Source organism: Falco punctatus (genome assembly GCF_963210335.1).
Source record: "Falco punctatus genome assembly, chromosome: 8".
Taxonomy (NCBI): Eukaryota; Metazoa; Chordata; class Aves; order Falconiformes; family Falconidae; genus Falco; species Falco punctatus.
In genome coordinates this window covers 47,132,168-47,157,892 of record NC_137588.1, presented here as the reverse complement: position 1 = coordinate 47,157,892, position 25,725 = coordinate 47,132,168, and the positions used below count along the sequence as shown (strand labels likewise).

Here is a 25,725-nt window from a genome sequence, read left to right as displayed (position 1 = left end):
ATAGTCCAGTGGTCACTGAGGGTCCAAATCCTGACTAGAGGGAAAAGAGGTTACCCACCTCAATGCTGAGCTCCCCAGGCATTGGGTTACTGTGTAGAAGTGAAGAGGTGGATGTCTTGTAGGAGATGGGTGTTGAGTTGCTTAGTAACACTGAGTGAGAATTGCTCAAAGATTTCAAAACACCTCTAGAAATACAGTGGTGGAAACACAGGCATCTCCGGGACTTCATGCACTCCTAAAACCAGGCAGCAGCTGAAAGGCATGTTTGAGTACTGGGGTGAACATGTATGGAACCATGTTCTTTTACCTTTATCCTTATGGTCTCCCTATTGATTAAACACTTTTCCTCTGCAGAAGACAAACCCTAATATTAACTGTACACTCTTGTTTCCTAGGGGCCTACAAATGAACTCACTAAAGAAATGGAAGAAGTCAACTTCACTAACATCCTCAACAGCTCCATCACCAGCTACAAACAGAAAATCAGCTTTACAAGCGTTGAGATTTCCAGCGATAATGTCAACTGCAGTGACTTGACCATGAAAACTCATGAGAAAATCAAATGTGTTTTGAGAAACAAAATGCACAGGATTATTGGTTATTTCACAATTCAGAACCCCAGCAACGTAGACCACTACTCCAAATTGCTTTTTCCTTTGTTTTTCATGCTGGTCAATGTGTTTTATTGGGCTTATTACCTATATTTTTAGTAGAAATAAGTCACTTCATTCTCCTACTTCAGCAGGAGAGAAATGGTGCCGATGGGCATTGAGGTACCTAACCTCAGTGAATCCAGTGTGGACAAATGGTCTGTTGTGTTTCCTGAGGCACAGAGCAGAAGAGTGTGTGAGGTACACAAGATGCAAAGCCTTGGTGCTTCAGCATTAGCAACGTTGACTCTGGACAACTGCTTGTTCAGCTGAGTGGCTGTGCTGAGCTCTTCTGCTTGAACCTGCTTTTCATGCCAGCCTCCAGCCCCTCCAGGCCAGGGCTGGCTGTGTAGGACTGCACGTGGCAGGCCAACGAGTGCTACACGTGGTAGAATTATTTTGTTAGTCTGAAGCAGGTTGGAACCTTCTCATTTAGATCTCCAAGAGGATGTAGGATTATAGCTGTTCTTCTTTGCCAGAGATAACAGGAACAGAGGGACTGGGGTTGATGTCTCAATAGCTCCTCTGTTCAAGTGAGAGAACCCGAAGGCAGCAGCGTGCCATGCGCACAGGAGTGGCTCCCGTGCCCGGTGCTTCCGTGTCCCAGGGGTGGTGCGGTGCCAGGCTGGTGACCGCAGCGCTGCTGGCATTGGCGCAGTGGTATGCCTCCTGTCAGACTCATTGAGGTAATCCTCACTTGCTGAAGTTATCCATCCCTGAGACAGACAGCGGGCTTTTTGTTTGTAGAGCTGCATTTTTTCAGAGACTTGGGAACAAAATACAGGCAGCAGAATTGTTTTGTAACCCATCTCTTACACTCTTCTCATTGTACTGCAGTTGAACAGATTCTACCACCTTCCACATCTTCCTCAAAAATTATTTTTCATCCCGGAGAGTGCCTCCTTCAGCTTGCACTGCTAGAAGCAGCTCTCCTTTCTTGCCAGCCATATGCAAGAGTGGCCAGTTTGCGTCCCCTCTTCTATGTGGCTGTGCAGCTGTGGCAAGTCAGCAGTGCTGCTGGATGAAAACCCCGTGCGTGGGCTGGGGTACAATGATCTAAATCAGCCTGTCACTCTGTATTTTAGGCTAAAACAGTGTTATGTTTCTGCAGAAATTCAGATTCTCAGTGGGCTCTGGAAACTGCCAGTCAGCTTTGTTTATCCCCCAATCAGCAGGACCAAGAGCATTGTTTTAAAAATAAATGCAGCATGCACACACATTTGAGAACCAAATGCCATTTGGTACTATGTAGCTTAAGGCTACTGGAAGTCTTTATTTCCTGATTTTAAAATGAATGTTTTATGGCAGATTCTCCCCTCACCCCCCTGCCTATTTAGCCTATGTAACTTTCATAACTTTGAGGGCATAATCCTGCAGTTATGTCGGCAAAACTGTACCTGCCTGCAGTGGCTGCTGCTCAGAGTATTGCCTGAATGAGGCCTCTCATCGTGTACCTTGTATTACAGTCTCACACATGCAGTGTTTGCTTAGTGTAAGAGTCTCTTACTGGGGGTTCCTATAGAAGGTGGGCAAAACACACCAAACTATAGATTTTTTTTACTTTAATAACTTTTTATTGAACCACTTCACCACGCTATATTGTGAAGGTTCTAAACCACCTATTCATAAATCACAGCTTTTACAAAAAGCAGCACAAGAAGACAAAGGGGAACAGACTGACAATGGCAAGTGAATAAACACAAACTCCAATAATGAAATGTTGGCTTGTATATACTGGCATTTAAAGTCCATTCCATAAAATGTAATAAAGTGAATGTTTGTGATATGAACACAAACCCCCAGAGAGATTCTCTATTAAAAAAAAAAAAAAATCGTTACCTTCTTTCTGTATCAATTTCTTTCTTTAAAACCCAACTTAAATGCCCTAATGTGTTCAACACCGGCCGCCGCCAAATATTAACGTTAACAAAAGGAATTGCTCTGTACATTATAGTAAACTGCCACACTCAAGGCTTGCTCTCATTAGATGCAGCTTTTGTTACAACTTTGCTGCTTTGCAGTTGCTCAGGACTTGTTCCAAGTTATACTTCTGTGCAGCGAAATGTTTTTTATTGACCCGGCCTAGCGAACAGTATGATGTCTTAAAAAACGTATCAGCTGTGTTCTCATTTATTGCTGATGTTGGTAACTTCAATACAGAAAGGAGGGACAGAAGGTAGAAGGGGAAGGAAGCATTTTTTTCAGGTATCTTTATGAGAATATCCTTAAAGAGCTCTTGGCTTGACTGGGAGAAACATCTTACTTCAGAAACTCTTAAAAGCTAGAAAGTATGGACTCCTGCTTTATTTGCTCCTACATGTAATTTTCTCTCTCATTGGTGGATTTCACCACTTTAATGCACCTCATATGACTGTCCCCCTACATAAACCTGCTGTAACACAGGATATTAACTCTGGTCTCAGTGGTGTGCACACAGAGCGGTCCTGAGGCTGTTTCAGTGGTCAAACTGATGCTCAGCAAGGACCAGATATGGAGAGACAAGGTAAGTAAGCCACCCAGCCTCTGTCCTAGTGGAGGTACATCAGGCATGTTAGAGGGACTAAAATTATTTTTTGCTAATTACACCCAACAGTGAAGCAAGTCAACTTAGCCACACTGATGTCCTGGAGCAGCCTGGTGTTATTACTTGCTGGTGGTGTCATCCCACACATGATGTGCAGAGGGCAGTGAGAGATGAGCATTGTGAGCCCAGATACACTCTTCAGAATGGTCAGGATGATGCACTTGCACAGTCCCAAGTCTTTCCTGTCTCTTTCAGATGTTGTCTAACACAAGCTAGAAGCACCACTGAATTCACGATGAGACTTTCATATCCTGATAGGCATGGAGTGCAGAGCAGCTTCCATGTTACTGGTGTGCAGAGGTAATCCCTGATATCTTGACAAACACCAGCTGAAAAATCAGCCTTTCCCACAAAGGACTAGTACGTAACATGTAAGCTGCAGACAACAAAGCCACCAGGTAAGCACTGCACACAGCTCTGTTTTGCCTATGGGTTCAGCCTTGAGTAGGCTGTACTGGGAAGAGGAAGGGGTCTGAGCAGCAGCCTACCCTCTGAAAGCCTCTAGGGTGGTGTTTCCTGAGCTGTTTCACCTCCCACAGACCACATCTGCCCTGTAGTTCTGAGAGGACTTTGCACCATGAATGCAGATAACCCACAGGACAGAGTTACACCTAACATTTACTATTCCACCGCGGTGCCAGTTTGTGCTCTTGGCAGAATGTGAATGTATGGAGGAGAAGGCAACTGACTTGCTTTTTGGGATAATTCTGCTTTTCAGTTATGTTCTGATTTGCTGTGACCTTGCCTTAAGTATACTTCCTAAAGCTGCAGTTTCTGGAACCTTTGTCTCTTTTTAAGAACATTTGCACCTACTTTAAGCCTTTGTGGACAAATGCTTATGCATGTGTGTTAGCATAGGAAAGCACAAGGGATAGTGAGCAGCAGTCAGGCAATACAGGCAACTTGAGGAACTTTCAAGAGATGCAAACGTTTGTAACTGGTGCAACACAGGGGAATATAAAACCTCATGACTATGGAGAGTCACTCTAGCTAGCACAGGGACCAAAGGCAGTCAAGCCACAGCAGCATAAAGCATTTTGAGGATTAATTTATACAGTTTAAAATATGAAGGAGCTGCACTATAGAGGAAAGCTAAATTAGGCTAATGCATCATGCATATTTGTCTAAAGAGTGTAGCAGCAAGTGACTAAGAAATACCACCTATTAGTACATCCCAGCATACCCCTGCTTCCTTCCATGCCCCTCGCCTATGTTCTTCCCCTAAATCTTCTTGTGCCCACTTCATCCCAGCATAGGCAGGAGCTGGTCCTGCTGCCGCAGCCACTGGTCTGGGCTTGGGGAGTGTTATTTTTAATTTTCAGGAGGATGAAGGGTTCAGCTCAGGAATCCTATTGTTTCAGAGCATGCGGTTTACATTATGACTTCCAAAAGGTATTTGTATATGCAAACACTACCATCTGCTGTAAGGAATACTTTGCATTTTTAAAAGGTTAATTCCATTTCAAACCTACTGATGGAGTTGGTAGCAGAAACCACTCTCATTTGCTTACTGTACTTAAGTGTCAAAACACACAGCCAGCAAGCCACGTCTTTATAAGGAAAGACTGTTTAGTGCTGGTAATTAGCACAGGTTTTCTCCAAATTCTCACTGAAATAACTTCTCTGTTCATTAATGAAGCTGTTTTAAATTGCAACCTGTTGTTACACTTGGGATCAGACAATGGGCTGCTTGTTAATCTGAGGCGAGCATTAAGTCTTTAATGAATAATGTGATGCATTTTCTTTCTCTTTCCCCTTTTGAGATCTGTGTCTCAGACTGCAGTTTTCCTCAAAGTTCCTGTGGTTTGAAACACTTCTTAACTGTGTCTTACTCTATTGGCAATTCACCAGGAGAATTTAATATTGAACTGCAAGCTGCTGTGGTTGGGCACAAAGATCTGTTATGTCTTATTTTCTCCATCAGCTTAGTGCAGGTACTTACAACTGCAAACAAGAAATCCATAGTTTGGGAGCTAACATTTGGGTGATCATCCCTGCCAGTAAGCTAAATTAACAGAAGAGTTATGAATTCTGAACTCAGAAAAGGAAGCAAATTTGGTTCTAGATACGGAACACAGACTTTTGTATAATATCGGTGTACTCTACAGAGAGATCGCAGATCCTAAGCAGGGGCATGTATAGTAGCACAGTTTTGAAACGGAAGATTTTCAGATTCAGGGTGTACCAGCAAGATGCTGGCTCCTGCCTTTACAGGGACAGCGCTTTAACTGGGTTGACTGGGCAGCTGCACCTGTTTAGCACTGAACTGTCTGGAGGCATGTTGTCCTGAGAACTTGGCCCTATGGAAGCCAGTGAATCCAGAAGTCATCTGGTTTGGGTTTTTCCAGTATATTGTAGGGGTTTTCTTTTCAGTCACACTCCAGAGTACCTCCAACCTCTACCAGAAGAGGGATTTTGATGCAAATGGCCTGTTATTTGTTTCAATGTTTTTTTTCAGTTCCACTAAATAAAAAAAAAAGGGAGAGTTTTATCAATGTGGTACTCTATTACGTTTTTATTGGACTGAGACCCCCAGAAAACAAATCCTCAAACTTCAGAGAACATGGAATTAAAGCTCCACAGGTAGGCTCAGACTATGCAGATGGCTCTTATCATTGCTGCAGGACCAAGTCCTCCCACCAGTCCAGAATTTCAAATTTATCCAGTTTAAGACATACGCCCACCTGCAGCACCTTGTTTTAAATATAGAGATTATTTCACTCCCCTCAAAGGTGACCATAAGTTTTGACTTTACGCTATCAGTTCAGATTTTCCCAGAGATGTCCTGCCCTTTTCTTTCCCTGCAGCCCACAGCCTCTGGCTCTAAAACACAAACCTGAATGGGTCTACCTTTGCCATGTGCTGTGGTACAGGAGAGCAGCAAGACAGCAGGATCCTTTTCACTCATAATAAAAGCATTCCATTCCAGCATTGATGAATACCATTTAAGTGGTATTTTCTACAAGCTGAGGTAGTCAGTTAATAGAAAGCCTCTTTAGGGCAGATTTAGGTTTGTGTCAGTTGTTGTGAAATGCAACGACAACTGTAAGACAAGATCAGCTCTTCAAGGCAGCTTGTGCTTTCAGACATCTACTTTAGCACAAGTAGGTCAGCATTTACTGCAAAAACATTACAGCTTCCAGCGCATGCAAGATGTTTGTGTTTGGCCGTGCTGCAGTGTGAATAGACTGAGACCGAGTGTTTCATCAGCCTGGACAGAAGAGCAATCTGAAGTACGTGCCCTTGGACAGGGACAAAGACACTCGCCCTGCCAACTCAAGCGGTAAGCCAGCTAAGCTAAAAGCGCTCAGCAAAATCCTGAGCCCATTTAACTTAATGAGAGCCTGGCTACTGATTTAAATGGACTCAGGCCTTTACTTCTTAACTCATGCTTATGCATATTTTTCATTCATATTCCCTTACTTAATGCTGTTTCCAGCTTCCATGCCTTTTATTAGGAACAAACGTGCAAAGCTAAGAGCCATCACAGATGAACCACACATGTTACTGTGACCCTTGGAAACAGCAGGATAGTAAAGGGGCCAGGATGGGCACTGTGCTTCCAGAAATTGGCAGAGCCCTGCCCCATCCTGACCCCAAGAGTGTAAGCATTAATGAAAGGTAGGAGTAGCAAATATCCCTAGACAAGCCTCATCTTCCCAGAGGGACATCATCTTCAGCGTTCATCATAGAGAGCCACCATTGATTGTTTGTTTGTTTTTAGCCTCCAAGTATTCAGATGAGTGACCTTGTTAGGAGATTACTCCTTCTGACCAGAGGCATGAACCCAAAAGCCTAGGGGTGCCAATCCATAGGACTCTTCGCTGCAGTCCTGTTTGTCTGTAGGCAATACAGAATGCCCTGAGAACAGCAGGAAATGTTAACAGCCAGAGGCAATACCTGTGCTCTTGACCCTTCTTTCAGGATCTAGTGCTGCCCCTCCATGCTTGCCTCAGGCACTCTGAAGCTTCCTCCTGTCCTCTCTCACTTCCACCTCCTACTGCTGCACAACTCAAGGTGCCCAAAGCACCCCAGCCTAAAGCCAGCAGAGCCTCCCCTCCCCACACAGTCTGCATGTCCCCTCCACCAGGCAGCACCGTGCATCTCCTTTCAAGCTCTCTGGTCACAGATGAAAAATGTTTGTCAGAAGCGTTGAGTTCTGGAACTATTCCCACTGAAAAGCACAGTGGTGGGAAGCAGATTCCTGCTCTCTTCTCCAGCTTTTTTACTAGGTCATTTTGATCTGACACCATTGTCCAGGTTATAGGCTTTTTGCAAGACTTTTTGGAAGCTCTATTACCAGAGCTCACAGCCTGAACCTATGTCTGTTGTGGACTTATTTCTCTTCATAACAACAGTCAGAGCTAATTGTGTCTTTGAAGGAGACATGAGAAGAAGGGGTTGGAGTCAGATTTATGGTTTAGCCTAAGGAAAGGGAGGCTTCAGCCCAGCTGGCAGCTCCAGGAGATCCCACTCTGCCTTTCCACACTGTTGCGGGACAACGGGGCCCTAACATGGGTCTACATGGGCCTCACTGACTGCAGCCCTTAGCTCTGTATGCTCCAGAGGGGTAAGTGAATCACTTGAGAATATTCCTTTTATACCACTGCTCTGGCTCAAAACAGGAAAGACTCACACTTTAAAGAACATCCTTGGAAGTTTCGGTGGGGTACTAGCACCTCTTCCGTGCCCTTCTCCTGCAGACAGCAATGCTGGCCTGGGGCAGGGTCTGGCACCGGGGGTGACTCCTGCTTCCCTCAAGCAATGAGAGTATATTTTGCAAGATCCACGCGCAGCAGAAACAAGCTGACAGAATTTTGCTTTATATCAGAAACTGGTTTCTAGTTGCTTTGCTAGAGAAGGATTGTTAGTCTATCTGTACGTTTGCTGTAATGGAAAACTACTTTCTTGAGTATTGCTGTACAAGAAAAAGCAGGTGAAGCTGAAAGAAAATCCCCCAAGATTCCTCTCTGTGCCTGATTTCCTGGCTGGTTTTAGGGACAGGTAGTTTTTGCTAATGAGACTTTCCATTGTGAAGTTTCAATTGCTTTGGAAAATATTAACTTCGCAGGGTAGATCAAACAGGCCCTGCAGTTATAGTTAGAATATCCTAAAGATTTAGTTCCCAGTAATAACAGGGCTAAACCACACCACTGCCAGAGGCAAAAGCTATATTATTTGAAATGAAACTTCTCATAAATATCCAGCTATGAAGTCATTTTATATCAGCTGCTCTTATATAAACTGGACAAAGCAAACTGTCCTATCCGTCAACATTACGGTTACCAAGTAAAATTACTCTGTATTCATTGTCTGCAAATTTCGGAGATCTCCCTCTCTCTATTAGGCTTTCCCAGGAAACACTGTGGTTTGGTCTTTTTAAGAACTTTGCTGCTACATATAACCAGTAGCACCATCAGTGTCATTTTTGGGCTTAAACTTACTTGTCTGCCTCCTGTTACCATCCCTATGCGGGGAAATGGAGGGACAGACAGGTACACCTGGCCCTCAGCGGCCACTGGCCATAGCTAACATTACTTTCCAGTCTTTGTTAGGTGGAAGCACCTCAAAATATTGGCGGACCCAGAACCATGCTGGTTTTGATAACTATTTCTTCCAGCCTCTCTGCAAATGCTCAGAGCATGTTTGTTGCAGGTCTGCAATAAGGACCAGGTCAGTCTTCAAACATCCTGCTGAAAGTCGCACACAGGAGGGGCTGAGAATAGCCAGGGGCACACACACGGACATTGCTAGCCAGTCATACCATCCATCCCTTGGTGATGTGGGTAAGGGGGTGCCTCCCACAACCCTGGCCAGGCTGGGGATCCCAGGTCCTCACCTCTATCTCCAACCCCTTCCTGCTCGCTGCCTCCAGGCCCCCAGCCCCATTTCTCTCTTGCTGTATGTGCTACCATCTACAAGCAAGACATGCTTTCTTGTGCTCTTCATTTTTTTGTCTGGTTTTGTGTGGTGAGGTTTGATATGTTTTCCCCAAACTCCAGTGTCTTTGAAGCCCTGCTCTACCTTGTACCTCTACTGTGCCACTATTGATGTAGACAGCAACTGCCTTGGACACACAAATTGTTTCACACTGCATTAAACTGCAGCATCTGCTGCAGTAAAACATGACACCTGAAAATACTGTGGTCTGTGCAAAACATGGACATGTATTTCCATTACGTCTCTCTAAAATTAAGGCAGAAGGTGGACAAACCATGCCCCCCTCGCTCAAGAGGAAGGAGAATGATGCTGGCTATTGCTTCTATATTGCATTTGTGATTAAAGCGTGTAATAGAGAAAGGTTAAGATGTACAACTAAAATTTGCCAGGCTGGAAATGCGGGCAGGATGCATGGGGGAAATACCCTTGTGAAGTTTTCTGTGCAAGTCTCCTCACCGTAACTCTCACCTCTCAGAAATATGGCTTCAGAGAAATGCTAGATTACCTACTGCTGACTCCCTAAATGTTTCCAGTATCACCTCCTTGTTATGGGACAGGAGGCTTGGGTAAAACTACAAAGCTTTCAGAAATTTGGTCTACTTAAAGTATAGCAGAGACACGAAGCAGGCTCGAAAAGCACCCTTGAAATATCTGGCCCCTTGGAAGGAAATACTAGCTTTTTAAAATGAAATTCCAGACTTATTTGTGTGAAAAGGAATCAGTAAGCCTATATTAAATCAAACATACACATTCCGTACTAGAACCGTACTAGCAGGTTCTTCTTTATGCAAGTTAAAATTTTTGTGCCTACAGCCACCAACAATGATGCTGCTGCCACGTGGAATGGGAGAACTCTAGCCAGCCACTGCTGAAGACAGGTCCAAGCTGCGTCACCAAAAGCCTTACATGAAAGCAGTCAACTTACAAGCAGGAGATAGCCACTGATTTTTTTATTTGTTTGGTTTTGGTAAATTACATGTAAAACCTTAAAAAAGAAAAAAAAAAAGGCAAGAATAATGATCCTCCATTTTAACTTTACAAAGAAAATAATTAAAATATATGTTATTAAAATATGCAAAATTTATAATTTAATTATACAATTAAAGAGCCTTATAGTCTAATAGCCCCACTGTATTTTGCATATTAGTGAACAGTTGCTTTCTTAAAGCTCACAACAGAATCATTTACTTGATGCTGGAGAATAAGTTAATTACGGATCTCCAGCCTTTGATTAATGGATTTAATAATCATGTTACAGCAGAATTAACTTATACTTCATGTGCTTGCAGCACTAATGATGAGATTCATGAAAGCAGCATGTCAGCAAAAAGACTGGCACCAAAAAATGCAATGTTTTAAGATCCCAGGACCCACAAATGGCATCCAACCATTTTTGCCTCACCTATCATTAATTTCTACCATTTGCCACTTATTTCTACAAAACCAAACACTGTTTTCAGGTGAGCTGAGTGCCTCAACTGGAGCTCAATTCTGGATGCCATGGCAGGGGGGGAAATTATCCTAGGAGATTGGTACAGCATCAGGTAATGCATATACCCAATAGGCACAGCCACCTGTAGTGTGCTATTGCCCAGTATAATAGATCAAACATTAGTTTTCTTTAATGCTGTTTTTGTGCACGTAATACAAGTATAAAGTTTCTTGGATGGAAACATGTTGAGTCAGCCAAGATTTACTCTGTCTAAAGGAACCTCAAGTATAGGTACTTAATACAACTCAAGAGACAGAGCAGTATAGTTTCCAAACTTGGCTTCAACTGTTCAAGGACAGGAAGGTAGAAGGGAGATTTCAAAGTTTTTCATATTTTGCTATTATTCCACATAGGGCTCCTGTCTGCATAAGAACCAGACCTGCAAGCCTAGCAGGAGCCAGATTCAGAAACCTTTACTTAAGTAAAACTCACATTGACACACATAAAACCGAACAAAGAGCTGAACCGCATTTTGTATGAAAGAGCAGTAGTACCTCAGGAATCGCTAGCAATGGGATTTCAAATTGCATCAGCAATGTATCTTATCTATTACTATGCAAAGCAGAATAACACAGTACAAGCCAGCAGCTTAGCATAACACTGGACCCCAAGAAGAAGGCAGGAAATTAATAGGAATACAATTTCCTTAACAATTCACTTACAGGAATTATTTTGCAAGACATTACCCGTGTCCTGGTGGAAGATGTAGTCTGAGGGTACAGGAAGCACTGGGCCATTTTGCCATGTCCCCTCACTGCCCATCATCCAACTCAGGCACTGCCCTTTCCACAAGATGGTGACAGAACTCCTTGCACTGATCACACCATATGGAAATACCCAGAAAAAGCCAGGGAAATTGCTGCACGGCCAGCACTATCCTGCCTGCTGAGACCAAGAGTATACTAATGCTGTTCAACCTGCCTGTTAAAGAAATTATTCACCAAAATGTTATTTCACAGCTGATGGTAGAAAGCTCCCCTCATACACTGCAGCTGCTTACCTCCTCCCCTCCTTGGAGGGGTTGTGGAGGCATCATCTGCACTGCTTGTCAGCTCTCCAGGCAGCATTTGGGGGATGGTGTCTGAAAAGCAGGCAGGGCACTTTGGTGCCTGTCTTGCAGCTCCACCTGTGACATTAATCCACTGCTGCTTGCGTTTTCTTCTGGGAGATATTTAGGGTTAAGATAATTCAAGTTTTGTGATGAAAATCAACACTTTTTTCTGCCAAACCCACAAAAGCAAGCTTCAGGGATTAGAAACATACTGAAATAATGCATATTTTATTACTGAACCAGATGGGACTATGCCTTTAGATGTGATGCTTCAAACTCAGCTGCACGTCCCACCCTCCCTCCTTGCTCCCCATTTATCACCCTTGCTCTGACCCTGCCACACATCCATCCAGTATGGAGAGTTACACCAATGTTCTTCGCAGTTTGTCACAGATGGCTTACTAATGAAAGACATTTTAGACAGCTATCAGACCATTTCTCCATGTCATACCACAGTGCTTTAACCTCTCCCTGCCCCACTTTGTTCCAGGGGAGCTCAGAAATCAGTGGCCAAAAAACCTTCAGCTGTAGATCACCTGCCAAGTGGCAGCTGTTCAAACGAGACCACAGGCATACCCAGTTCTTAATTTAGAGGCTGAGCCTACCAAGAAGTCATATTACATTAGTCAGACAGATGCCAAAAATGCTTTCTAGGACATTTGTGATGGGTTTCCTCAGTGCCAGGATGCAGGAGGTATTTCCTTTTATGCTTCTGTTTCACAGCCCTCAAACCACACACTTCCTGGAAGCTGACAGGTAAAGCTCAGCCTTAGCACAGGGGCAGTGCTGCCCTGCAGTCCTTCCCTGCTTTGGCTGCACATTGCATGTATGTTTTCCCCACTATAAACTTTTTTTTTTTTTTACATTGTATGAGCCTTAGCAAATATTTGTCCTATAGACATTCATCCCCTACAGCTGTAGGCACAAGTAATAAAATAGACAGTGATGAGTAGACCCTAGAATGCAAATCTAAATGTCCAATTAGAATTTGATGGGGAAGTGTGAAATAAAACACATTCAACAGAATACAAAAGGAGGTGGGACAAAAAATCAATTCCCCATTAAAATCACTGGTTACTTTTCTTCTGACTCTTAATGTTAAAAGTACCATTTGCACACATAATTTACTCCTTTGCAGTCTGATTGTGTGTTCCGAGCTAAAACATGCTTTGTTTTTAGCCCAGCCATCCTACAGAAATAAGCAGCGCTCAGTAGGTCTCTCCAGGCTGGCTTTAAGAAGTGCTCCACCGATGCAGGCCAAGGGGAAATGCATTATACGCAGTTTGGGGGAAGGAAGTGATTTTGAAGCAGCATGCTACTGCACCGAAAGCAAAAGGTCATCTTAATTGATGAAGAAGGTAAGAAGCCGAACTGGGGAAAAACCATGGAGATGTTTGGGATGGAAAGAAAACAAAGATTTGCCTTTGTGGATGTGCCCAGAGGATGTAAGGCTGGCACAAGAAAATTCCTCCTTCACTGAGTGTATGTAAGCAGCTAAGCACCACAAATCTAAAAAGAGCAGAAAAGAGCCGCTTATGGAAGATTTCAGGACAAGCAAACACAAGCATGATTTTGCTTTTATTTCATCTTGTTAACAGTGCCTTAAGACTTACATATATATCTTGAAAATGTGGGGCACGTGGAGTTATTTTAAGTAAACAGACAAAGATGTTTCATTTGTAGGAAGTGGTGACCTTCACTTGTGGTATTGAGCCATTCTTGCAGGGTCTGTAAGTCCACTGTGCTTCACTTTTACCTCCAACAGACAGTAAGGTGCCTCTCTGCCAAGCTGCATGTGGTTTGAACAGCGGTAACAGTAGCCTACGGTCTATAGACACTTCTCATCAACACTGCAAGGGAAGGGAGTGTTCTGGTATAAGGTAGGGTGATAGGGAGCATGCCTAAATCCTGAGATGTGCAAAGACAAGTGCAGCACCTGGCAAGAAATGACCCTGCAAACCCAGCTCCCTGAAGTGGAAGAAATTTATGGACGGAAGAAGTGGGAAAAGAGATCAGTTACCTCTTTCATCCTCCACAACTCACAGTGTAAGTACATCCAAAGAAATGAAGGCAGAACAGTACTACGAAAAGACAAGCGATGCATCTAATACTTCAGCAAAACCTCCGTCTGGGGTGTCTGAAGATGCTGGGGTGGCTTGTTCATGTTTGTCTATGTAAACCTTTTGCACCTTTGTTCTTAGAGCCAAATGTAGACCACGTTATTTTGGGTTGCAAACCACAGACATCCATAAGCACTGAAAAGAAGCTAAATGTAGAGAGAACAATGGGTTTTTTAATGGGTCTAGGTACCTCCCATCTTAAATCCAAGAGTTAAAGTCAATTCCAGCTGTCTTGGACCATCCCTTGCTTGTAAAGAGCCTGTAAGTAATTTGTTTATTCAGAACACCCCAGCTGTGATCATTAATGGATGAAATTTGGTGTTAAACCTTGCTCTAGTCTCTAGAGCACTGGCTCAGTTCTAGGGTACTGGTATCTTGGGTACTGCTTTATACCCATCTTTCTCTTTTTCTGACCGTCTTTTTCAACTGATGGGGGTGGGAGGTCATAGCAGTTAATTTCTTCATTTTACACTATTTTACCCTGTTGCCCTTTCTACGATAGCTGCGATATAATGTTTCAGTAGAGCAACGCTTTGCAAATTTGGCTCAAGGAGACACTGAGCAAACAGCTTTTCAGAGAGCTTCAACTCAGCTGTCAGAAGGGGCAGTTTGATTTCTGTGCAAGCAATACTCACATTCCAAACTGCATTAGAGAAAAGCCGGTGGGTTTGTATGCATTTTTATTATCAGTTCCAGATTAAGAATCTGATGCTAATTTCTTCTTAAAGCCTGTGTTTGCAGTAGAATTTATATTCTGAAACAAGAAAAGGATTGTGATGTTTTTCTCACACTAGCTCACTCTTCTTTTTTTTTTTTTCTTTTCTTTTCTTTTTTTTTCCCCCTGGCTTTACTCCAAGGACCTTTTCTGCTTGTTTGTTACATTCTCAAGATGAAGCACCCGATGGTTACAGCAGTGCTGGTAGTACTGCTGCAGGTTTCTCAGAGTTTCCCTGCCTTGTACCACCGAGGTTGGTGGAGGCTGTTAAGGGAAGGAGATAGTTGTGGAAAATGCAATTTGGCACTTTGTTCTGAGCCTAAAGACTGTCCAGCCGGGACTGTACTGGATCGTTGTGGCTGCTGTCCTGAATGTGGAAATGTGGAAGGTCAGATCTGCGACTTGGACCAGGGCAATCATTTTTACGGGCAATGTGGGGACAACCTCGAGTGCAGGTTGGATGCTGATGAAGCAAGGTTTGGGGAAGTTCCGGAGCCCCAGTGTGTGTGCAAGTCTCAAGAGAGCATCTGTGGACCTGAAGGGAAAACCTACGAGAACATCTGTCAATTCAACAAGGCTTATGCTACGAAAAGAAATATCAGCATGAAACATAAAGGGCCATGTGAATCAGGTAACATGTAGAGGCACTTCCAAACTGAAAAAAAAATCTAATTCTTATTTTCATATGTGTTACTAGATGCTCTTGTCTAACTTTGTTAAAATAATACTGCATTTTTGTTATAATTATCATTATTTTGTTATAATACTACTTTGTGTTAAACATGGTTCAGCAGCTGGTACTTAATCTTGTATGTTACAAACCTCCTATAGACTAGTGGATTAAATCACTTGGTGACTATATGCCATAGATCTACAGACTAGTTCTGCTGTGAACAAGCAGAGTATGAGATATTTTCTACAAAAATTGTATGTGTAGTTGGGAATAGGTAAACAGATAGGATAGTCTGGGAGGACTGGGGAAATAATTACAATTATATGAGGACTGACCTGATATTGAAGTGGTGATAGCAAGGCAGATCTCATTTATATATAGGTATACATACATATATGCAAGCATGTATGTATCCCACCTGTGTGTATATATGGTAAGCAGTGTAAGCAGAGGCAACAGAAGGAGATAGGGCTTAATTAACAGATTTGTTCTTTTCCCCCCAAAAAAAGGCTAAAATAATCTAATTTTGGAATCTTCATAAAATCTAGCTAACCCATGAAACAGAAAATCCAAATATCAGAACAAAATCAAATGGAAACAATTTCCCTAAAGACACTTAGAGTTCATGAACAGTTGTCCACAATGATTATTAGTGGAAAGATTCTTAGCTGAGTTGTATAGGAGAATCCTGCCTCCTGCTCGTGTGCTGTCCTCATTCTTCACATTATTACAAGTCTTTACTCCTGGGCACCTTTCACCTAAGTCACATGAATATAAAATGAAAATGAAAAAGTGAACAGGCTTTGTTTTTTGAATGAGAAACTGCTTGTGGTTTGTTGTGTGTTTTTTTTGAAGTTAATGAAATATTTTCTCAAATGAATTAAGTAGAAGAGGTCTCTGGGTCACAAATGGTTCTAGGAATCTGAAATTGCATCTCTGGCAAAGGTCCATATATGAGACTAACTTGGGTACATTTTACCCACTCCTCGCTAGCAATCTGTTCCCTCCAATTTAGACTGTATGCTGTGCTTTTATATTGAATGAATACTAGATATTGAATACCTAAAAGGTAAAGTGATGAACAGCTAATACCAGACCTCTTTCTTCTTTCTCTAGTTAGAAGAGAAGATGCATTAAAGAATCCCTTATTTGCCATCAGGGTATTAAGCTGGCAAAAAAGGCTTGTCAGTAAAAAGATGTTCAGAAAACCCTGCCCACAGTACGATTGAAAGCCTATTAGCCCTCGGGTAGGTCTTCTTCTTTGGGATTAAAATAGCACTAGTTCTTGTGGCATAACCCCTTCAGGAAGATTTCAGTTGGAAGTGCCACTCCAGTAGCGAGTGACGGTAACTTTGCAGCAGAGGCAGCTGTTCATGCATACAGGCTTAAAGCAATGGTCCACTCTAATTAATTAAACAGAACCGGCCACATACAAAAAACTTCAGTTTGGAAGTACTATCACTTTTACTTGCTGGTGTTGTCATCCAGCAGGCCTTGCAGTCACCTGAGGCACATAACACCACTCATCATGCAGGAGGAATGAGCTTGGCTGCTTTGCAGGCAGGCGTCACCCCCAACATTTTCCCACTGTTTTCCTGGGTCCTCAGAAGGGCTGGACCCTCTCTTCAGGAACTCAGATAGATTTCCTACCATCACTCAGCCCACTGAATCCCACGGAAGCCTGGGGGAAGGTTCATAGCCGTATCAGTGCTGCACAGAGTTTAGTTAAGCAAAACGGGGGCCGGTTCCCTCAGAGCACCCACCTGGCATCCACACCCAGCTGCAGCAAAGCACTGGAGCCTGAGGTGGGTGCTGGGCTCACGGAGGAGCAGCACCACGAGTGCCCCTCTTCTCAAGCTTTCTGAGCAGCAGCTGACCATGCCGGCTGCGTAGGTTGTGGTTTAGACCCTGGAAGGAGCCTGGGCCCTTCAGCAAGCAGCAGGGCACAGAGGTGCTACCAGGGGGGCCCATGCCTCGTTCCCCACGGGAGTTTACCATCAGCCCCCCCCCCGCCACAGCAGCTCTCTGAAGCAGCACAGCGGGCATGTGAAAGGGCACCGTGATTTAGAGTGGTTTTTCATGGCTGCAGCTGATGACAAAAGGCAACAGGGAGTCTGGCACTGAGAGCAGCACCTCGCTGCGGCACTCGCTTTCCGCTGACTTCAATTTGCATGAGAAACAGTGAACACTGTGGGGTTTTGGTACCAAGCTATAAATACAACCTTCACTCAACTCAAAGTACTTTGTTTTGTTATTTCTCCTTCAAAGCATCTGCTGTTTCCTATTGATGCCAAATGGATTAATTGTATACAGCAAGCGATGAATAAATAAATAACAATAAACTTCTTTCATCAGAAGAGTATAGCCTTTTATCTTTCATCCATCACCAGAAAAAGGAGAAGAAAAAGGCCTAGCTCCCTAAAGAAACATTGAAAAAGCCTTTATTTTCCTGAAACCCAGTTTTGATCAGTTTATCTAATAATTTACCAAGCTTACTAAGTACATTGATTATATACAGATTCTCTACACTTAATCCATCCCCATTCACATTCAGACCTTTCTTGCTGATGATTTAATAAAGTAATGGAACAATATAGCAGTGATTCTCTTTATAAGTTAGCTGTCACAGAATTTATTTTAAATGTAAATTTTGGAGTAAAAAACAAATAACCCATGAAATTTTCTGACATTTTCATCAAATGAGACATAGATTAGCAAAAATGAATATGAGTTAAGGGGAAAAAAAGAATCATGTTATCTAATTCATTAATCTGGAGTGATATTGGGTGAATGTTGATTGTGAAACTGAAGCAGTATTTTGACTTTTCCTGATTTCTGGTTTGTCTTCTGTAACACACGAGGATAATTCATGACTGGGACTGTAAAAGGAAGGGAGCAGCTACTGCCCATTCACGTCTGGACACTGAGACATGAGAATGCTTTCTATAGCTATAGCTATGAAGAAAAATTTATCTACTCCAGGAATCAAAATGGCAGGTTATTGTAACAATAAAGATCCATTTCTAAAGACACAGTTATAAAAAAAAAAAAAAAAAAAAAAAGTATACACAGATATGCATGGGACAATTTGGCTGAACACAAAATCTGAAACACTCAAAAATGCAGTTTGTAAATTTCTGTTAAAATGATACCTCATTACTTCAATTTTCTTCTGTAAAATACAGCAAAATGGTGTTGTGAGATGTGCTGATTTTTGATCAGCTAATGCAAGTATTTATTGTGTGTTCAGGTTCAAAAAAGGCAGTTTGGTTAGATCAGAACTGTGGTCCTTCCTACATGCTATGACTTTGATCTTGGATGATGCCAGTCCTGGTCAGCCCTGGTCCAGCAAAGCCTTAACTACCTCTATGAAAGTACTCAGCTGGGTGTGACTCGGACCATGGCTAGACATTTCCAAGCTATCATCTGTATTCTCCTTCCAGCTAATGGAGGAAGGGGTACTTCCAGTGCGGAATTCATCTTGGTGTATGGTAGACTGCTGGAAAATTTCTCGTACATGAACAGCTATAATGCAGATCTGTAATTCAGATCCTTACATCCTCGAGGCTAAGGATGTGTTTACATGGTGTAGTGAAGCCAGAGCCCTCAGCCTCACACAGCTGGGCCATGGCTGTGGACAGTCTCACAAGCAGGACTCCGTTCTTGACAGTATTTCAGCGTTGTCAGTGTCCACGGGCCTGTGTTAGCACCAGAACAAAAATACTACTAACCAGTCAACATCTGAGTGTTTCAAGAGTTTTTCATGCTGTCTGTACAAGAATAATTTAAAGAACTCATGTGAGTCAACATAGACATTAGTTTCTTTTTCACAGTTTAAGCTTAACTACAGTGGATGTATCATTAAAAGGAGTGTGGCTGCACTGAGTTTTGGTAGTTCAAAGTATGCTTTAATATCAGACCCTACATGAGAAGTTCATAGGCAAAAAAAGTTCTTATCCAAGATATTAAGTTAATGTTGATTTGAATACAAGACTTTTGAAATAATAAACAGATTCTGAATGTACAGGTCTCATGAAAGACAAAGCATTTAAGGGTTCAATTATCCTAGTTTGAAAATCTTACTTTTAAAGAGTAACAGGATTGTTCAATGAGGCATTCATAAATGGGGAAACTGATACTTTGCTGGATAATTTGTTTGCAATTAATTTTAATCAGTATGCATTTGATATTTTCTGAACAGATACCAATCCTGAAAAACTGACAAATGTATTAGAAACTTTGCCTGAAAACCTGGAACAAGTCGTTAGAGTTTCAAATGCTGAAGCATAAATGCTGTACCTACATATATATTACAATATTGCAAGTAAAAATATATTCATTGTACTATAAGTTTCTATTTCCAAGCATCTGGAATCTGTACAAAAATAGAACCATTAATTAAATACAAGTATAATGGCCCAGAAAATGCATTCATTTTTAAACACTGGCCTGAAAATAGAATGAAAACAGGCTTTAGAAGGAAAAACGTTTATGGGTGAGAAAAAACAGATCAGGGAAAAAAGCAGAGATCTCCAAAATAGGAAGGCTGTGATAGCAGTCAGTATGTTATTTTGCTCTCCACTGCTAAATTTCATCATGTCCTGTTAACATTTAATATGTTCATGGATGCTTATAGAGGGATATGTGTTTAAATCACGTATGAATGCATCAGCTATCAGTTTATTTTTAAAATGTCTTCACATCCCTGGACTGGCTCCCTCTCGTGGTTAACGTCAGCTTTTTCTTTGGGAAAAAGTGGGAGAGTATAATTCAGGGGCAATAAATCAACAGTGGAGGGGGATGAGGGGAATAGAACAATAGGAAACAAGTGGAAATCTAACAATTATAATAAACTTTACATAAAACCTTATAAAAATAATTGGACTTCAATCACTTTTATTACTTGTCTCATAACAAGAACATCAGATGAAATTGATAGCTATTGAGGATAAATGTGAAACTTATTAATGCTGTTATTCTGTAACTTGCTGCAATGGATAACAGAGGGGGATAAGATTCTAATAAGTTCCAAGGCAATGATGTCCTCAGAAAAAATTTTGACAAGCTAGCAGTGCAAGTATTTAGCTTTTAAGTTAACCAAAATGTAATATAAATTAAGAAGAACTACCATGTATAATCAAGTTACTCTCTGATTGTTTGCTGCAGAATTTCTTGTTCTTCCCTCTGAAGGTCTAGTCAAGTACTGGCTACCCAGCTGGGCCTTGAGTCTAATCCATGATGACAGTTCATGGGACACAAACTTTTAATTTCAGTTTAAGCTTCACAATCACGTACAAGGGAAAAAGATAGACAGGTCCTTTGAAATAAGCGTTTTAAAAAGCCTGCTCACCCTTTAATGGGACACAAGGTGTTCTGAGCTTTAAAAGCTGCTTGGAATCATGTGGCTCTTCATAATGTGTTAGCTGGCAAAAGGCAAACTGGTTCTATCACATGAAGTAGAAATTAATGTTATACGCTTTTGTGTTTGTGTTGTCTTTTTCTCACTGTCTTCTAAAGCACTGTTCTGTCTGTTCTTTGCAGCTCCTGTTATTTCTATGCCACCTCAAGATGTCCAGAATTACACAGGCAATGATGTCATTTTTGGCTGTGAGGTGTCAGCCTACCCTATGCCACACCTTGAATGGAAAAAAAAGGGGAATAAAATGTTTCTGCCAGGAGATGATGCCCACCTCTCAGTACAGGTAAAACTTGCACTTTCCATGTCAGACAGTTTGGGATGAGGAGTTGAGGGATTAATCAGGGAATTCTTCCCACAGAATACAATACTGTGCAATAAATAGATTCCCAATAGGGACCCTCTGACTGTGTAAAGAATTATGATTTCAGTCAGTGCAAGGATCATTGCTTTGGCAGTCCAAGCAGACGAAATAACAGCCAGGGTACCGCCATCTGGCCTGCTGCAGGGAAAGAAAAGATGGAAGATTCTCCTTATGTAGGCATGATTCTGGAAAAAAAATGAATGAACATATAAACGGAACCATTTAGGCTGCTACCTAAAAAAGGTGCATTCTGGGAAGGACGACTGTTGGCAACAATTTTTCTACTCTTGATGCAGAAGCAGAATTCTGGCAGGTATCTAAACTTCTCCTTTGCAAGATGCCGTTTCTGGAGACCTGCCATTTGGGTTCAGTCCCTGAGGCATCCAAAAGGAAAGCAAAGAAACTTGCTCATTTTATGGAGGACACTGTGTTTTAATCTGAGGGGAAAGAGCAGAATGGTATTAGTAGAGGCTTCAAGCAAATCTAGAAATAGCCTTGAAGTTTGAGCTAAAATGAAATAAATTAAAATGCTAATTCCTTTAAACGGAAATAACATTCTGGGGAGACAAGCTAACAATACCAGATGTACAGGCAGACCACAGTAAGGCTGAAGCCAGCATCTGCGCGCCTCCCCCGATGGACAAAGAATACAAACAGAGACTACAAAGAGAAATGCGTGGCAAATCTCACTTTCTGGACATACAGCCCAGAAATGGTATGATCCAATGGACACGGGTCACAATCTGAACAAAAAGGTAGACAGAAAAAGCACAGAAGCAGCTAATTAAACAGTACAGTGCTACTGAAGAGTCCAAATTATTTAGAAATGTTTCCAGAGGCAGCATGAACACAGGTGGGATTAGTGGACATAGATCTGCCCAGAAACAATGGTGCAAAGCACCACAACCAAATGCTGGTCACCTCAGAGGCTAAACTGAGCTCTGTTAACCTATCTCCATTAATAGATTCAGCATGAGAGATTCTCTGTGAACATCTGTTAATGGTTTTCTGTTTGGAAAAGAAAGCTCACCCTTTAAGAGGCTTTAGCCCAAGTCATTTGAAACTGATTGTCATGAAGTGTGAAAGCTCATGGTATGTCATGCCAATCCATTAACATCTGGATGCCGAGTGTCACCTTGGTCGGGCCCCTTGGCCCTGAACAACTCAACCAGACCCACCTGCTGCTTCCGTCCTGAAGAAACTGATGAGCTTGAGAACAGGTGGCAATGCTTTGAAGCAGCAGCAAGTGGTATGGGATGACAGACAGGAGAAGCATTGGGAATCAGTAGCATGAGAAGGAATAGAAATGAGAGCACTGTGAAGGGCAATGAAGTTTAAAGAGCAGAGGTGGGAAAGCATGAACTCACAGGCACAGAGCAACAAGTTAAAACATAGCACAGCAGAAACAAATAGAATCAAAGCATGATGACAGTAAACCAAAAGCAAAGGTTGGAATGATGTTTAATCCATCCACAATTATTTTAAGAAATACCATGGTGTCTCCTACCTACTTAATTTCTATAATTTCTTTCTCTTCTCAAAGGCAAGAGGTGGGCCTCAGAAGTATGGTGTGACAGGCTGGCTGCAGATTCAAGGCCTCAGAAAATCAGATGAGGGCGTTTACATCTGCCACACCAAAAATAAGCATGGTGCAACATATGCCTCTGCGAGATTGAAAGTCATTGATGGTATTACCTTTTTATTTGCATGTTAAGAGTATAAATATGCATACAAGCAGGCTGCAAAGGACAGATTTGTCAGAATACAAATGAAGACTATGAGAAATTACCTAAAGATGTCAATATTTAAACTTTTCTGTGTGCTTTTCTTTTACTTTATCCCCTAACAGGTTAATATGGTAATATTTTGCTGAAAATTATACTAGCTTCCACAAAACAGAAAGCTGTGGATCATAGCCATACAGCTGAGACACATGTTATTCCACTGTCCTTATCCTACAGAAGTCCTTTGATGTTAGTAGGAACTCTGCACGCAGAACAACAGCTGTTGTAGCTAAGCAAGTCTTTGAACTACAGCAGTTCTGCATTGCTGTTTATTTTCCAAAAAATTAGGAAGGAAACAGTTGTTGCTCCTTAATGAGTGTTTGGAAGGCTGTAAGAAATAGCTTTACTATTGTTTTGCATTGGGCCCATTCCTGCAGAATAACATCCTTCTTCCTCCAGGAAAAACCAGGTTTCCTGGCAAATGCAGGGTAAAGATGCATTGTCTTCTATTTGCCTCCTGGTTTGAGGAGTTTGTCACCCGTTTGTCAATGACCTTGTTTCTGCAGGTGACTTTCAAAGCTTTATTGGCTCTGGTCATATTTTCAGGTACATAGGATCTGCAGAGGACTGAACTCATAGCTCACTAGTACTGGGAATTAAATGTATTTTCAACATCTTAAAATGTGAATGATATAAAAATTTGCTCATATTTCATGAGCTTCAGTGATACAAAGTCTAGTCATCAGATAAAAACCCTCTCCTTTTAATTGATAACAAGATTCAGAAACACTGATCTTGCCGTACAGATACGAAACTATACTTTGCTCTTTGTTCCTATCTACAACTAATTTAATCTGGATTCAATTACATCTTGCAGGATCATCTCCTACATTTGCATTTTCTGCTGGCAGTAGAAGTGCAAGCTACAGCATTGAATATGGGGACTATTATGACCATTCTGATGATGAAGATGAGGAAGAATATGAATCCGGGGACTATGAAAATTAAAACAACTCTGAATAATACTTTTTATATATATGTTGACCATTACCTTTCACACTCTGTTCTATTTACTAGTAGTCTCTGTGCCATAAATGGCTCCTCTGATAACGCACATATTCACTTGTGTATCCACCCTCCTGAAATTCAGCTATAGCTTAAGTGTATCATGCTACTCACCAGAAAAAAAGAACAGTTGTAAATCCATACTTTTAGACTGTTAAATAAAACTCTTAAATGTGCACCTGTCCACTAAGTACACTGAAGGGATCAAATTTTATATTGATTTTTTAAATGTAAATTATGTTATAATTTCTTTCATTCTAATTTGTCTAGCAAAAATGTCCATAGTTAAACAATATTTTTACTTGTATCAATTTCCTCTTTTCTATAATGTACTAAGAAGTATCAAGAGATTGTTCACATGGCAACAAACCTAAGTATGAAGGTTGCAAAACAGTCTTTAATCTCCTTAGCTGATGTTTTCTCATAAGTTTCAGCAAGATTTTCCTTCTCATTTGAAATTTGTCATGGTTAGTCTCATCAAGGGTGAATTATCTGTCTTTTGGGCAGTTATTTTGTTTACTTTTTTTTTAAGATACATTGAAGCAATCACAGTCAAAACAAGTAAGTGCCGTTTCACTAGCAATACTCAAAAATACCCAGAAAAGATTTCTTGTGTATTCAAACAGCTGTGCATACCTTTTTACTTCCTTTTGTAACAGCTCTTGCGCTACTAACAGCGTCAGCTTCTTCCCACCAGCCTAGGCAACGGTTTAAGATTTGGGGTTATTACTTTTACTCTGCACAGCATCACATTTGGTGAGAATTACTGCAGTTTAGAGAAGGCAATTGTTCGGCTCAGTGCGTGCCCCTCAAACACACAGAGATCCACACACAGAACCAGTATTTGTCTTTTGTCTTGGACTGACCGAGACTTGCTCTTGTATCTGACCCATGTATACTATGTCCAACTAAAAGTGCATTCAGCATTGCCACATTTCTGGAAATGACAGGCAGAAATGCAGGCATCATTTTCTTCCTGAAAACCACCAGAACACATGCACGTTTTTCAAATTGTCTCAACCACTTATCAATCAACATGAACCAGACAGCAAATGACATGCAATTCAAAAACACAAGACTTCAAAGTGTAAAGTGATCACCCTGAAAAATTTCTCCAATTTCTTTTATTAACTAATTACATGAGGGCTGGCTCTGAATTAATGAGTGACTGAAAATACAAAACTATGAAAACCACTTTTGGGAGGCAGTTACACCTGTTGGTTCCCATTGGCTGAGGGTAGATGAATAGCAGTAAATTACTGAACAACATTAATGACTAAGGAAGAAAAAGTTCAGACAACTACATGTAAACCCTCAGTATTTGCAGTTGTCTTTATCTGATGTACAAACCCATGTAGTGATTACTGCACACACGGACATAACTCGAAGTTAAATTAATGGTGTTAAGGAAGCTTTAAGGGCAGTCTTACTGTATGCATATACATACTGCGTAGATTACTTAATGTATATACAGTGCAACACAAATTCCTCCTTTAATATGCTCTTTTGTGCTTTTTTGCCATTAGGCAGATTTTTCCTTTCAATTTGAATTACATTAAGAAATTGGTTATAGACTGTGTTTGCCCTGAGGTATTATTGATCTTTGCCCGGGTAGCAAGCAAGCTAAGAATAATTTATTTGGTTTCAGACTTTCTAGAGCATTGGCAACTTATGAGTAGAAAGCATGCCATTTTATCATTGAAAATATTAATTTGTTTTAACTAGGAGTATGAAACGGTTTCATATTTAACTACTGATTTTGTTGCATGGGCTCTTCCTAGTGGTATAACTAGTGGTTAATATATATTCCTAGTGGCTAGTAACTTTTTTTGCTTATCCACTATACAGAAGTGTGAACATAAAATTGTCTGGTAGGAATCACTGATTATTTTTTTTAAGTGGGTATTTTTTTATGGAACTATTTAATCTGC

At 41.4% G+C, this 25,725-nt stretch overlaps 2 protein-coding genes across 4 annotated transcripts in view; both read left to right on the top strand.

The window, feature by feature from the left end:
• GABRP (gamma-aminobutyric acid type A receptor subunit pi) overlaps nucleotides 1–7,187 on the top strand; it is a 46,772-nt gene extending 39,585 nt beyond the window's left edge. The window contains exon 12 of the mRNA XM_080399982.1: nucleotides 396–7,187. Coding sequence (XP_080256108.1) covers nucleotides 396–710 — 315 coding nt within the window. The 3' untranslated portion in view covers nucleotides 711–7,187. The remainder of the gene's footprint in view (nucleotides 1–395) is intronic.
• A 3-nt stretch (nucleotides 7,188–7,190) lies between these two features.
• Nucleotides 7,191–23,737, top strand: LOC308068789 (kazal-type serine protease inhibitor domain-containing protein 1-like; the record flags this gene model as incomplete). Of its 3 annotated transcripts, none has more annotated exons than XM_080399991.1 (5): nucleotides 7,191–13,763; nucleotides 14,695–15,183; nucleotides 20,767–20,927; nucleotides 22,549–22,693; nucleotides 23,607–23,737. In XM_080399991.1, exons 2-5 carry the CDS (start codon nucleotides 14,727–14,729, stop codon nucleotides 23,735–23,737), a joined length of 894 nt encoding a protein of 297 aa, XP_080256117.1. In that variant the 5' UTR covers nucleotides 7,191–13,763; nucleotides 14,695–14,726. The 3 variants fall into 3 exon arrangements, with proteins under 3 accessions (XP_080256117.1, XP_080256116.1, XP_080256115.1); XM_080399990.1 differs by having other exon boundaries at nucleotides 7,191–14,098; XM_080399989.1 differs by having other exon boundaries at nucleotides 7,191–14,499; nucleotides 14,727–15,183.
• Between the last annotated feature and the right edge of the window lie 1,988 nt (nucleotides 23,738–25,725).